This window comes from Hakea prostrata, chromosome 2, assembly GCF_041222555.1.
Source record: "Hakea prostrata isolate BN-2017 chromosome 2, UWA_Hpros_2, whole genome shotgun sequence".
Taxonomy (NCBI): domain Eukaryota; kingdom Viridiplantae; phylum Streptophyta; class Magnoliopsida; order Proteales; family Proteaceae; genus Hakea; species Hakea prostrata.
This window is the reverse complement of record NC_142601.1, coordinates 38206952-38220433: the sequence shown is the minus strand read 5'-3', so window position 1 is coordinate 38220433 and position 13482 is coordinate 38206952. Positions and strand designations below refer to the sequence as shown.

At 36.6% G+C, this 13482-nt stretch overlaps 1 protein-coding gene across 4 annotated transcripts; it reads left to right on the top strand.

The window, feature by feature from the left end:
- The first annotated feature begins 3344 nt into the window (after window positions 1-3344).
- On the top strand, window positions 3345-10433 carry LOC149024311 (ADP-ribosylation factor 2-like). 4 transcript variants are annotated; one of them, XM_089144611.1, is made up of 7 exons: window positions 3345-3465; window positions 3592-3749; window positions 4762-4832; window positions 5491-5610; window positions 5812-5930; window positions 9125-9206; window positions 10040-10433. In XM_089144611.1, the coding sequence occupies exons 2-7, from the start codon at window positions 3602-3604 to the stop codon at window positions 10043-10045; spliced, it is 546 nt and encodes a 181-aa protein (XP_089000737.1). In that variant the 5' UTR covers window positions 3345-3465; window positions 3592-3601; the 3' UTR covers window positions 10046-10433. The 4 variants fall into 4 exon arrangements, with proteins under 4 accessions (XP_089000737.1, XP_089000735.1, XP_089000736.1 ...); XM_089144609.1 differs by having other exon boundaries at window positions 3568-3749; XM_089144610.1 differs by having other exon boundaries at window positions 3543-3749.
- Window positions 10434-13482: the final 3049 nt, after the last annotated feature.

Genomic DNA, 13482 nt, shown 5'->3' with positions numbered 1-13482 from the left:
TAAAGCATCATCAAATGCTATAGAGGTGGTGTTATTATCATCATCTTTCTTCTGACTGCTCTCTTCACTTTGCTCTCTTTTCCAAATTCTGCAATTTCTTTTCATATGCCCCTCTTTGCCACAATGATAACACTTGAATTTTTCTCTAGATTTTGATCTATCTTTTGATTTACCACGACTCTTGGCTTTATCACGACCTTTGTTGAACTTGTCTTTGCTCCTCCCCTGTTCTCTGTGACAAGTGCTTGTGCATCATTTGAACCCATGGACTTCCTTCTTGTCTCTTCATTCAACAATGCACTGGTAACCATGCTCAATGATAGTTTACCCTTTGGAGTAGAATTGCTAACTGATACAACCAAAGTCTCCCAAGAATCTGGTAAGGAACTCAATAATAATAAAGCTAGCAACTCATCTTCAAGCTTCAACCTTATTGTGTTCAACTGATTCACTATGCTTTGATATTCATTCAAGTGTTCAGTAACTGAAGTATTTTCCTTCAACTTCATATTAACAAGCTTTCTCATCAGAAAAGCTTTATTCCCAGCTGTTTTCCTTTCATAGAGACTCGCTAACTTTTTTTACAGTTCTTCCACCGATGTCTCATCTGCAACATGATGGAAAACACTAATGTCCAACCACTGTCGGATCGTGCCAATAGTTTTTCTATTCAATTTGGTCCACTCAACTTCAAACATCTCTGATGGTCGATTAATATTACCTTCAACAGGTTCATATAAATCTCTATAAAATAATAGATCTTCTATCATAAGCTTCAAAATCAACCAATTTGATCCATTAAGCTTAATCATAGTACTTGAGGTACTTTCTATTTTAATTTACACATCTATCGATCAAGCTCTGATACCACTTTGATGGGGCTAAACAATATGCTAGTGTAAATTAAAGAAATAAACACAGCTGTAATGGATCAAGCATTCAACACACAAGCTATAATAGACACACAAGAATTTTTAACGTGGAAAAACCCGCAAGAGAAAAAACCACGGGACCGTTATCGGAGTCCACCCAAAACTTCTACTATCACTAAATGATAATAATAATGAGTACACAATCAATATCCCATCTCTAGATAACACTAGAGGAACTCAAAATCACAAGCACATCATCAAATAACTGGAAATCATATAGAACGGAGAAAAGTCACCAGAGAGGCTTCCTAAGAACTATGGTAGAATGATATTCTGACCGTTGGATATGAAGAGCTAGGTGCTACGACCATTCCCTTCAAATCTCACTTCATTCCAGCAACGTATCACCATCGGATTTGCCGAAGAAACCAGAAAATCTCCCTCTTTCTTTCTTCTCCCGCTCCGGCTCTCTCTCCCTCTTTTTCACATTTTTCTCTCTCTCTCTCTCTTATGCTGCTTTTTCTTCTTTTCTTTTCTCATCTTTCTTATGCGGCAACCATATATATATAGGAGAGTGAGGCGGCAATAGGGTTTCTTTTGAAACCCTATTGCTTCACTTAAAGCTGGGCCCCACATGGCTTTAATGGACCATGGGCCGGACCCAACACAAGGTTCTTAGTTTCTTTAGATTTTATATTCCCAAACGCAACCTTCTTCCTCCCCTTAGTTGCCATCTCAAGCGTCGTCTCCTTCTTCATTTGGTTTAGCGCCATAGATATCTCCGCCCTAGCTCGATCACTCCTCTAACTATTTAATCTCTGTCATGTTGTCCTTCACGCTGTTATGCTTTTTCCATCCATAAACCTGAGGGGTGAAACAGATCTTGTCATCTACTACCATAAGTTGCAAGAATTCGATCATTATCTTTCACCAAACATTAAAAAATAAAAAATAACCAAAATCATGATCTGTGGTAATGTCAAGTTCAAGTCCACAAGTGTTGCTTTCTCCGTCTCCTCGTCCATTGATGGAGGAGCCATTGCAAGGACTATAGTAGCAATTGCAGTAGAAGACTTCAGGGAAGATGCCAATGTCTGGTTTGTGGTTTTGATTTTGAGGGAAAGTGAGATATGTGGGAGTTGGACTTTAGGTTTGGACGTGGAGGTGTAGGTGATTGCTTGTGATTGGAAGCAAACAAGATGTGATGTGATTAGCGCTTATTTGTTAAAAAAAAGAAAACCGAACTGCCCCATTTTCATCATGTGGGATTTTTTTTTCAACCATTACCTATTTGTAACAAAATGAAAAAAAATGCAAAATGAGTAGTTGGGATTTCGACCTTGACAACTCGATTCGATCGTGGTTAGTGCACAGTATTGAAGTTGAACCCATCATTAGGGGGTTAACTCATGAGATGGTTCTAATAATATTTTCAAAAGGAAAATAGGGAAAATTTTATAAACACCCCCAAAATAATTGAAGACAAGGTATTAGGCACTTTAAAACCATGCAAAACAGCAATGATCATTTAAAATGTCTCTTAAATTTGTACAACATTACATTATGTTAACAAAATCTATTAAATAATGGTTAGATAATCTCATAATTCATAAATTGCCCTTATTATTTTATGACTTTACTATGTTGCCAATAGTAAAATAGAATCCTAGATTGTATCTTCTCTCTTCTTGCATGAGTTCCTTCTTCCTATCTACATTATTATTATTTTTTTAAATTTTTTTGTAGAAAGCAAACTTATTGAGAATTAGCCGAGATTGCATGACAAGAATCACAAAGCCAATGAGTGGAAAATGGCTATACAATGGCATCCTCAACCAATTGGGTCTTCTAGGCTAGAAGATCCGCTTAAGTATTGCGGTGTCTAATAACAAAAGAGAAAATACACTCATCAAAAAACTAATACAGCTAAAGGTGTACCATTTATCAAAAGAAAAAAAAAACTAACGGTGTACCCATAATTTCTTCTAAGCAGCTAATGATTTTAACATAAAAGAGTGATTGATAATTTGTAATAGTTTTGAGGCCCAAATTTTTTTCTTTCAAAAGAAACATAACAAAAAAATATGAAAAGTGAGGTCAAGGATCCGCATGAATACACCTGTCAAATTATGGTTTTTCTTTAGTGGCAATTCAGCTTTTATTTTATTATTATTATCTTTAATAATAAAATTCAGCTTAGAAAAAAGTAGCTTATATATTAAACAAGATATGATGCAACGCAATCCACCCAATCAAATCGTTCCTTTTTACCAAAAAATACTACTTCTTTAGTTGGTCAAAATATATTTTTTATTTTTTTGATATTATCAAAATATTTATTTATTTACTTTAAACTTTAAAGAATCCAGTAATGCAAAACGCTATAATCTTTTTAATTTATTTCCGATTTTCCAGCCTTCGTGACGAAGTTTTGATTTTATTAATTTTGAAGGGTAATATAGGAAAAAGAGAATTCCTGCAGATCCTCTGTCCGCAAGCCTTTTGAGCTTTCCTCCCTATTTTGAAAGTTCAAACGTTTTCTTGCGTCTTCACATTTTTTCCTCTCGCTGATCTGCATTTGGAGATCTGACTGGTGAAGACCCCAACCTCCATTATATAAGCGTTTCCTCCTCTGTTTCTACAGAACTCAGTTCGATATAGTTGGTTTAGTTTCTGTCTTTTGTTGACGTTTCAGATCTGGTTCTTCTGCATTTCTCAGCTTCGAAGCAATGGGGCTCCAATTCTCGAGACTTTTTAGTCGCCTCTTCGCGAAGAAGGAAATGAGAATCCTCATGGTTGGCCTTGATGCGGCTGGTAAAACTACCATTCTTTACAAACTCAAGCTCGGCGAGATCGTTACCACCATTCCCACCATTGGTGAGTTCTGTATCTTTCTATCAGTATCCGTTCATGAATTTCCCCTCTATGTTCTGATCTCTTTTTGTTTCGTTAGTTTTGTAAATTTGTTGATCGCCTTTTTTCCCCCTTCGGAAAGGACAGAATGATTAGCTTTCTTGGTTTAATCCATTCATCTAGGTTCTTTGAGGATAGAATCATACCGGCATTGCATTGTTTCAGTGTTTCTTGTTCTAAATTTGTATTCTTTTATGTTCAATTTTTTGGATGGATGAGAAAGATCCTGGATTCCATGAGGGGTTATGTATTGTTTGGGGTGATTTTCCCTTATTGCGCTTGCGGAGTTGCGTGTGCCCTTACTTTTTGTATACTGTTGGATCATATGAGGATTTTATGCTACTGACATCTAAATTTTGGTTCCCTTCATGTCTGCATGTTGTGCAAATGTTGGATGAGAAAGTGTAAAATATAATATTGCAAAAGAGGTCTACCTCTATGCAGTTAAATGAAAACATGTCATTTCTCTTAAAAAAGGACGTGGAGAATTAGGTTCTTTTTTGTCCTTGAAATATTTGCTTCTTTAGATATTTGAACTGAGTGTTGGATTTTGCAAATTTTGGGTATTTATTGGCAGAAACCGCTAACTAGTTGGAGGTTCGCTTGACCTCTTGCACCATGTCTTACGTTGGTTTCTTCATCATCCATTTTCAGCCTTATGTTTTAGTTGAATACTAGCACAATTCCATCATCAGATCTTTGTGGAATATCAAGTGCTAAACTGTTAAGAAGTTACTGTTCTCCTGGTCAGCATATCAAAGGTTGCCACACTGGGGCTGTTGCTGGACGCAGGAGTGAATAATTTTAAGCATCTAATTTATATGATGAGAGTTATTAGAAACATTTGAGCTATTCTCCAGGATAAACCTTTTTTTGTTTCATGTATGTACCTTGGTGTTTGGTGGTTGTGATATGGAGTTTGGCTGACTGTTCTTGTTATTATGCCTTTTGAAAATTAATATGTTCTTGTTTGTAGGTTTCAACGTAGAGACAGTGGAGTACAAAAACATTAGCTTCACTGTTTGGGATGTGGGAGGTCAGGATAAGGTAAGAAATGATGGAACATGGAACCATTCAACCCATCAAAATAAAAGTGGAAATGGAACTAGTGATTGTGTCATGCTTCTATCTCACCCGTTTGTTGTGAAAAATTAGTTTTACCGGGCATTGGTTGTATTTTGAATCTGATTGATTGACAGTCATAAGAGGCCTGGGATAAGGAGGTTTACTGGACTGACGTAATAGGAATTTTGTTGGACCTGGACACTGCAATTTGAGGGATGTCCCTTGATACTCTGAATTGTTTGTCACACTGTACAATCATCCTGGAATTTCTCACTTGTAGGTCACCTGGAATTCATGTGGAGGTGTGTGCACTGAAAATGCAAGGTGGCACAAACCTCATTTGTGAAACAGAAAAGTCTTCATAGCTATCGCCTCTGCTGTGGGCCAATCAACAACACTGTTGCTCTCTCAATCATTCAAATGTCTACTTTATCCAGTTGAGACATCCCCTTGCTGTAGGAAAGAAGCTAGTATTTCAGCTCTTATGTGGCTGGTTGACATTAGAGTCAACTGAGAGTGCTGATCCCCTGCTATGTTTTTTGGAAGTGAAAAAAATCCTATTGTCTTGCATTTGAATTCCTCTTTTAGTTTTAATTATGTTATTTAACTTATGATATTATGATATGATGGTTGGTAACAGATCAGACCATTGTGGAGGCACTACTTCCAAAATACACAGGGTCTTATCTTTGTTGTCGACAGCAATGATAGAGACCGTGTCGTTGAGGCAAGGGATGAGCTTCACCGGATGCTAAATGAGGTAAAATGATTTTAGGAGTATATCTATTCTACAAAAATGTTACATGAGTAAAGCCTTTCTGCTGGCTTTACCATGTGTGAAGTAGCTGCTATTCGTGCTTTGTGCTACTGTCTTGTTCATGTTGTTTTATTTCCCTGTTCTGTCCTCTTGTTATCAATTGTTTATTGGTAATCATAATGAGAAATATACATGTTGATTCAGGATGAATTGCGAGATGCTGTCTTGCTTGTTTTCGCCAATAAGCAAGATCTGCCGAATGCAATGAATGCTGCAGAAATTACTGATAAGCTTGGTCTGCATTCCCTCCGTCAGCGACACTGGTAAGTTTAACATCATGTCTTAATAATTGAGCAGTAAATGGGAAGGGCTGAATTGTAAGGGTGTCAAATGGGACAATTCTAAGTGGGAAGATTCCTAATCGGCTCTGGTCCTAAGGGGCAATCCCATAACTGTCCTGTTATTTGTTCCAGAACTAGGCACCTGTCCTGTTTAATAGTGGGATGGTCTGCTTTTGGTTTTCTAATGGTTCTGCGATTCAATCACTTTAACAGGCTTAAAATTCCAAGTACAATTAACTTCCGAAGCATCCAGACAATTGAATATAAATAAGCTTTTGCATAATCGAATGTTGATCCTTTCTTTTCTTAGTAATTATGATCCAACACTCACTAGTTGTAGCTATTAAGTGTTAATTAGGGTTATATGCATCTTAAGCAGGGTGGTTCAAGTTCGACCTGTTCTTTTTTGGTCTTTCAGTTTTGGATCTGTTCGGGAAATCTTCCAGTATAATAATGGGTAGGTTTGTTAAATCTGGGATGGTTCTTAGTTCCTTCCCAAAATGACACCTTTACTTTGCTGTACTTCTTTGGGCAGGCCTGCCTAATGTTGATCCATGTACATGTAATAAAAATTTTGAAAATAGAATAAAATAGATAGATTTGTGAATATCTTTTAATACCTAGGAAGACTTTATAGCTTTCTACCCATTATTTCATATAGGAAATAGATAGGCTCAAGTTCTTATTCATAATCAGTTTTAGAAACCTTGCATTATTTTGATAATATAAGCCTGATTGAGAAACTCTTCACATCAACATGGAGGTTGAAAATACAATATTACCCTTCCACTGAAACTACAAAATTTTAATACTACCCTTTCCTTCATCTCCAATCTGAAACACCCTATATTTCCTCCACCACAAGCACCACACAGCCACTGTCGCTGCCATCACCACCTCCAGTGTAAACACCACAACGACTGCAGTTGGGGAGGGGGATTGGTTGGGATTCGGGAAATTACCTTGTTAACAAAGGAAAGAACTAGTCAAAGAATAAGAACTGGAATGTCGTTTTGCAGATTGAGATGTTCTCCTTTGAGAGACTAGGTGTATTGTGACAATTTCTACTTCAGCTAATTTATATTAGCTTCGACTCTTTGCACAGACGGTGTTTCCCCATCCCTATCCCCTCCAAGACTCCCAAGAGGAAGAAGAAACCCTTTATTTTGGCCACTCCATGTAATGTCAGTTCCTTAAAAAGTGTTGTATAATATCTGCTAAAAATGGAGAAGAAAAACTTAGTGCAGGCTCACCACATCACCAAGTCTAGGGCATAATGATACCTGGCTGTTGACATGCTTCATAAGTTCTCCATGGTGTAGCAGCTTCTCCTGGTAGAGATTCTCCCAACATTCAAGTCGATGAACCCCAAAGCTGGGTGCTTTGGGACAAACTCTCAAATTGCTTTGCTGGCAGATTTCCCAGATGTGGGGAATTTCAGTGGCTGGGGGCTGTGGTTGCAGGAGAGTCAGAAGAGCTGCAGTGCAGGCAGTGGTATGTAGCACAGTGGAGTATTAGAAGACGTTGCCCCCAAAAAAGAAGTATTAGAAGAGGTGGAGGAGATGACATTTAGTGAAGACCAATATCATTCTCTCTCATTTTTCTAGAAAAACCTGTGGAGACCATTTGATTATCATCTAAAAGTCACCTCTCTCTTTTCTTTCACATTCTCTTCCTAACTCTCTCTCTCTCTCTCTTTCTTCAACCACCCTCTCAAAAATCGTGTCATGTGAAACAGTTGTTAGAGACTACAAAAAGTAATTCCCTCTACTATGAACCCTTTCATGGCTCACACCCATCTCCAACTTCCTCCCAAAAAAATAAAAAAAAAAATAAAAACGAAATAAAGAAATAAAAAATAAAAAAGAAAGAGAAAATTCTCCTGTATGTACTATTGATTTTAAAATGCAGTTTGGGATGACATTTTCGTATCAGCAGTGCGATTCATTCTCGTTCTGAATTTTGTGATATGAAAATGTTGATCAGGGATAGATGAAGTCAACAAAACTGTAGGGTTGCTGGAGGAAGAAGAAGATTTTTTTTTTGGGGGGTGGGTGGGTGGTTGGGGGCGCTGAAGTTGCAGAGATTGTAGATGGGAGGTCAGACCAGCAGCAATAATGGGGCAGAGTTGAAGAAAGAAGTAGGGTCAAAGGGTGTTTTTCTGAAGGGATTATAATATCCAGGGTTAATTTGTGCATTATGAAAAACGAAAATCTCTTATTGCCACCTCAAGTAACCAACGGAAGTTAACTTTAGGGGTTACCAGCAAGCCTATCCAAATTAGAGGGGTTCTGTTAGTTATTAAGTGAAGGCAGGGGCTGACAATAATTTTGTGAAGTACAAAGGGGTGTTAGTGATTATCTGTGAAGCATATGAAGTCAATTCTCCATGCAATCAGATACATTGACTGTTTTTAAAAAGTGATGAACATCATGAAACAACTCAAAAATTGCTGTGATTATTTGTATAGCTGACTTCTTACGTGGTTGAATCTTTAACTTATGAGAGAATCTTAGGTTCTATACATCTTGGTGCTTGAATAGTCAGATATTTAATCCTATAGCCCCCCCCCCCCCAAAAGAAAAGAAAAAGAAAAGCCTCCACCATAAAATTAAAAAATTAAAATAAATAAATGCAATCATGGATCTGTTGAACTGAATATCCATTCTACTGTAACAAGGGCTAGTTTATACTATGTGTGATTCTGACTATTTTGATGTAAAATTTCTCTTCTAGTTGACTTGAATTTGATGTCAATTTTCTCTATTTTAAATCATTCATTTGCATCTAAGTTTTGCCTTGACATTCACTTGAAAACATGCAATTACTATTATTATTATTATTATTATTTCCTTTTCTTTTTGTAGGGTGTGGGGAGCAGAGGGGAGGGCAAATGTTCTAATTCATTAATTTCACTCTGAAACCTTTTCGTGCTTATATTGGATGATATTATGATTTACTATAATGAACTTGGTTAGCAAAGAGGACATGGGAAGAATTTAAACGATCAATCTGTTATTGACTTGTTCTGTGTATCTTTGTGCTCTCTTAGCATCCAACATATACAAGAGGCTTTTTAATATGTTGGCTTGAAAAATGTGGAATGTGATATTCTGTAGGCAACATCTTGAACTTGTAATCTGTTAATTGATGATTCAAAATTATTCTATTACCAGGTACATTCAGAGCACCTGTGCTACATCGGGTGAGGGATTGTATGAAGGACTGGATTGGCTCTCCAGCAATATTGCCAACAAGGTAAGAATGAAAAGTTTAATTAAAAAGACAAATAAAACAGGCAATAATGATAAGATGTTAAGAGGGAGTCATATCGTAGGTCTTTGTTTTTGGTAATAAAACTGCAGGCCTTCGCATCCTTAACTAGTGGATATCCACTTTTTCCTGGACAAGAATTATAAAGTATTGGAGATGGGATGGAACTAAGCCGATCTGGCATGAACGTCATGATGTGTGCCCAATATTATGAGGCACCAGCATGTATTGATAAGTTCGGTGTTACTTATTTCCATAATAAGAGAATATGGAATCTGATTACTCCAAACCGGATAGAAATCTGAAATGCTCAATTATATGATGCTGTTAAGAGTGTCCAATCATGCCAGTTAGGCATTGGGCAATGCTGTTTTGGTCTGTGCTTGGTTCTATGGCACTTAGGCTTTTACTTTTAAATAAAAATTAATGTAATGATCCTCTTTTATTAGCTCGAAAGTTGGGATTTAACTTGTACATGGAAGTAGATGGATTGGGGAGTCTTTTTGTTCTTTTAGATGTTTCTTTTATGCTTTTTAGTCAGGAAATCCAAGTGGACTAGATTTCTATTTACTTTTGGGTTTTCTTCATTTGGACCTCCTGAGGTTCAACCTAATGGAGATTCTGTTTAACCTCTTCTTTTTACTTTCTTTGCTCTAGGGTCCTCCTTTGTTGACTTGGTAAAATTAAACAGTAATAGACTATCTGTCTACCTGTTTTGGTAGAAGTTAAGAATTATTGCTTAGATTGCAAACCTCATGTTTATTCAACTTCTTCAATCGGGAACTCATTTAACTGACCACTTGCTTCATCTCTTCCAGGCCTGAACTTTATCACTGCTGGTGGAAAATTAGGGAATTACATGGGGTTTTGCGTGCATGTGATTGCTGGTCACGTACCTTCTATTGAGGAATTGCTGAATTGCTTCACCGTCCCCCCGGGGGTTTTTCCAGTGCTATTCCTTTTGTATCTCAAACAGGATTCATGGTCATATTCTGTATTACTCTGAAATTGTTTTGATTTTTCAGATATAGTTTGTACTTAGTTTTCTTATTGTGCTGGAATTTTCAGATGCCCATTTAAGCTACGTTTTATGAAATAGGTAGTCTTTGCTTTTCCATCAATGGATGCTATCTCAACCATTTGTTGTCGAATTTGGCCAAGTTGGTTTATCCTATCAATAGCTTGATCTGGTTCCTGTTGGTTTTTGGTTTGCTGCTCAGTCTGCCCTGCCTGAATCTGTTTATGGCTGTCAAATTCCATACCCCCTCCCCCACCTTTTTGTCATCATTAAACCAGTTGCAAGGAGTGGGGGCCTATGTAAAAGGGTGGATGGGGAGGAGGTGTGGGGGACGGATGTTTGAACCTAAGATCTCATTGGTCTTATTATCTTTGTATAGGTTTATTAGCACCGTTATACATGAAGCACTTCCACTTTCGGGATGTGAATTAGGTAGAGGACTAGGTGTATCAACCGATCAGACTTGGTGGGACTAGGTGAGACTTACCTGGGGCCTCATGGTTCATAACTGTTGTACAGCCTGACTGTTCAAATATTGGGCCTCGGGCCAGGCATGGTCTGGCTCAGTTAGGCTATAATCAGGGCTTAAGCAATGTAAAATTGGGCTATAGCCCTATTTCAATTAGACCTGTAAATGGATAACCGAAATCCGCCTCCGAATTCGCATTCGCATTCGTATTCGTTTAAGGTATTTGTATCCAAAAATTTTCTTACCGGAAAATATCCGTATCCGTCCGCTAAGCAACCGGATTCGGATTTGGATATTTGCTTATCGGATCGGATAATATCCGGATAAATTTTTATCCGGATAGAGTAAAGTATTTAACATTTTTTCTTTAAAAATAGATGATAATCGGATTCGGATACCGGTAATCGGATTCGGATACCGGTATTCGGTAATCGGAAATTATAAATTTATAATAAAAAATGTAAAAAAGGGACAATTATCTATCAATAATCGGATATTTTATCGGATCGGATTATTATTGGATATCCGATAAAGTTTCGGATTCGGATAGCGGATTTGCTAATCGGATTCGGATTCGGATACTGGTGTATCCGAGCCGAATCCGGTCCGTTTACAGGCCTAATTTCAATGACAATGGGAATTTATACGTTTGAAAAAGTGTAGTGCCATGCAGCCATTTATATATGTCAATTCAGTATGGAATTGGTATTTGATAATGGTATCGATACGATACTTAGTAATATTGTTATCATACACCGAATTCCAAATGGTGCAAGTATTTTATACGATTGTTGTATTATATTTATTCGGTATAAAATGATTGTGATATTTGGAACGGTATCCGTGCGGTATGGTTCCTCTGTATCATTGTCCACGCTATTATCGTACCATTTAAGAATTATATTATACTGATGCCGTATCATATCTTTTCTGTATAGAATGATACGATATTGTGGCACTGTTTGGTTTTGGTAGACCATATATGGTATGATTTTTTTTATTTTTTTTTTATTTTTTGTGAGGGGGGAGAATATGGTATGAATTGACATAGTTGTGGATAAATCACCCATCACGGGTTTGCATTAGACCAACTGACGGTCCAAACATTTATGAGGTTAGACCACAGGTCATGTAAGAATCTAATCATAACCATTGATTCCATGGCACTCAATTTACAGTCAGGCTTGGTCAGTAAGAAGAATCTATACATAGGGTAGGGATTAAACACGAGCAAAAGGTAACACTTTCTTTCATTCGCTCAAATCTGGCAAACTTCCCACTTTCAGATAATCAAAAGCTTAGAGCTCACTCCAGCTCTAGAACAATTATTCTTTGCTCTTACTGACTTGGCTATCGAAGACGGAATACCGATTCAGCTGATCGGCTCTGTTTCTAACCGCTTCTCCAATGGTTTTGCAAGTGAGTGGATCTCGCATCAGGTTGAACCAGATTTGAAAAGTTTGGTGTGAATCACAGTCTACAACTCCGGCAAATTCGACACCAACAGACACAAAATGGTATGTTTGAGCAGAAAATTATTGATATTCAAACTCGTACCAAAGAGATTTCGAAGGTCCCCGCAATGGGATCACACATTTAATAAATGGGCTGGGCCAAGCTGTGGTTGGCACGCTTGGTCTGTTCTGCCCGGTAGGTCCTAGAATTGACACTCTGAGCAATTTGGTTATTGCAGGGCAATTTTCACATTGCTGGAAAACTCAACAAATTGTTTTCATCCAAAAAAAACTACTATCCCTTCCAATAGGATTTGTATTGATTTGGTTCAATCTATATGATTCTAATCTACTTGATTGTAAAATTAAGGATTTAGCTACACAGATAATGTGTACCGGTTTTATACCATACAGGGAAAAACAAGACACATTTTGTCATCTTGTCAATGAATTCTGGTTATTGATTGTTGATTTGAAAATTGATTTTAATGTTTTGTGTCACGTGAGGATAGCTATGGGCAAAAGGATTCTCCCATACCCATAAATATAAAATACAAAAAAAAAAATCTGTTATGAATAATATTTATTTATGGATGCCATCATCTCCAAAGAATCATATAAAAAAATGTTTCCAAATGAAAATCTCAGCCACCTCAGCATACAATCTTGGAGATTCACATTCCCATATTAACTGAATATCACAATAATGTATCATTCCATATCAAGATCATCTTATTGTGTGCAAAAGTCATATATTGTATTTCGTTGTAAATTCTAATATTTCCGTATCAGAGAATATGTTACTTCTACTATAAATATGCAATGCACTAAACTCAATAGAAGAGTTTAATTCATCTTGTCCTAATTTTCTTCTTTGTATTTAATATATCTTCTTTATTTTATAATATGTTATCAGCACGACTTCATTCAATGTAATTGTGTTTTGAAATGAAATATGACAAATTATATACCATTATGCTTTCTAGTCCAAGGTGAAAAGGATAATCGACATTCCCACGCTTACTTTCTATAAATAATAGAGTCTGTCTTGTCCATCTTGCAATGTAAGTGTATTGTGATTAAGGTATATGATTTATTGAATCTTAAAATTAAACAAGTGATAAGATATTATATTATTAAGTGTTATTAGTATAGGTTTCTTTGAAAGTTTTATCAATGATTTTTTTATTTATTAATTATTTCATTGATAATTGTCATTTTTTTAATAATTTAGATTTTACTGATAATGTTTTTAAAATTTTCATTTTAGTGGTAAGCTGAAAACATATGAATCCTCGATGTGATAATAAAAAATTCATA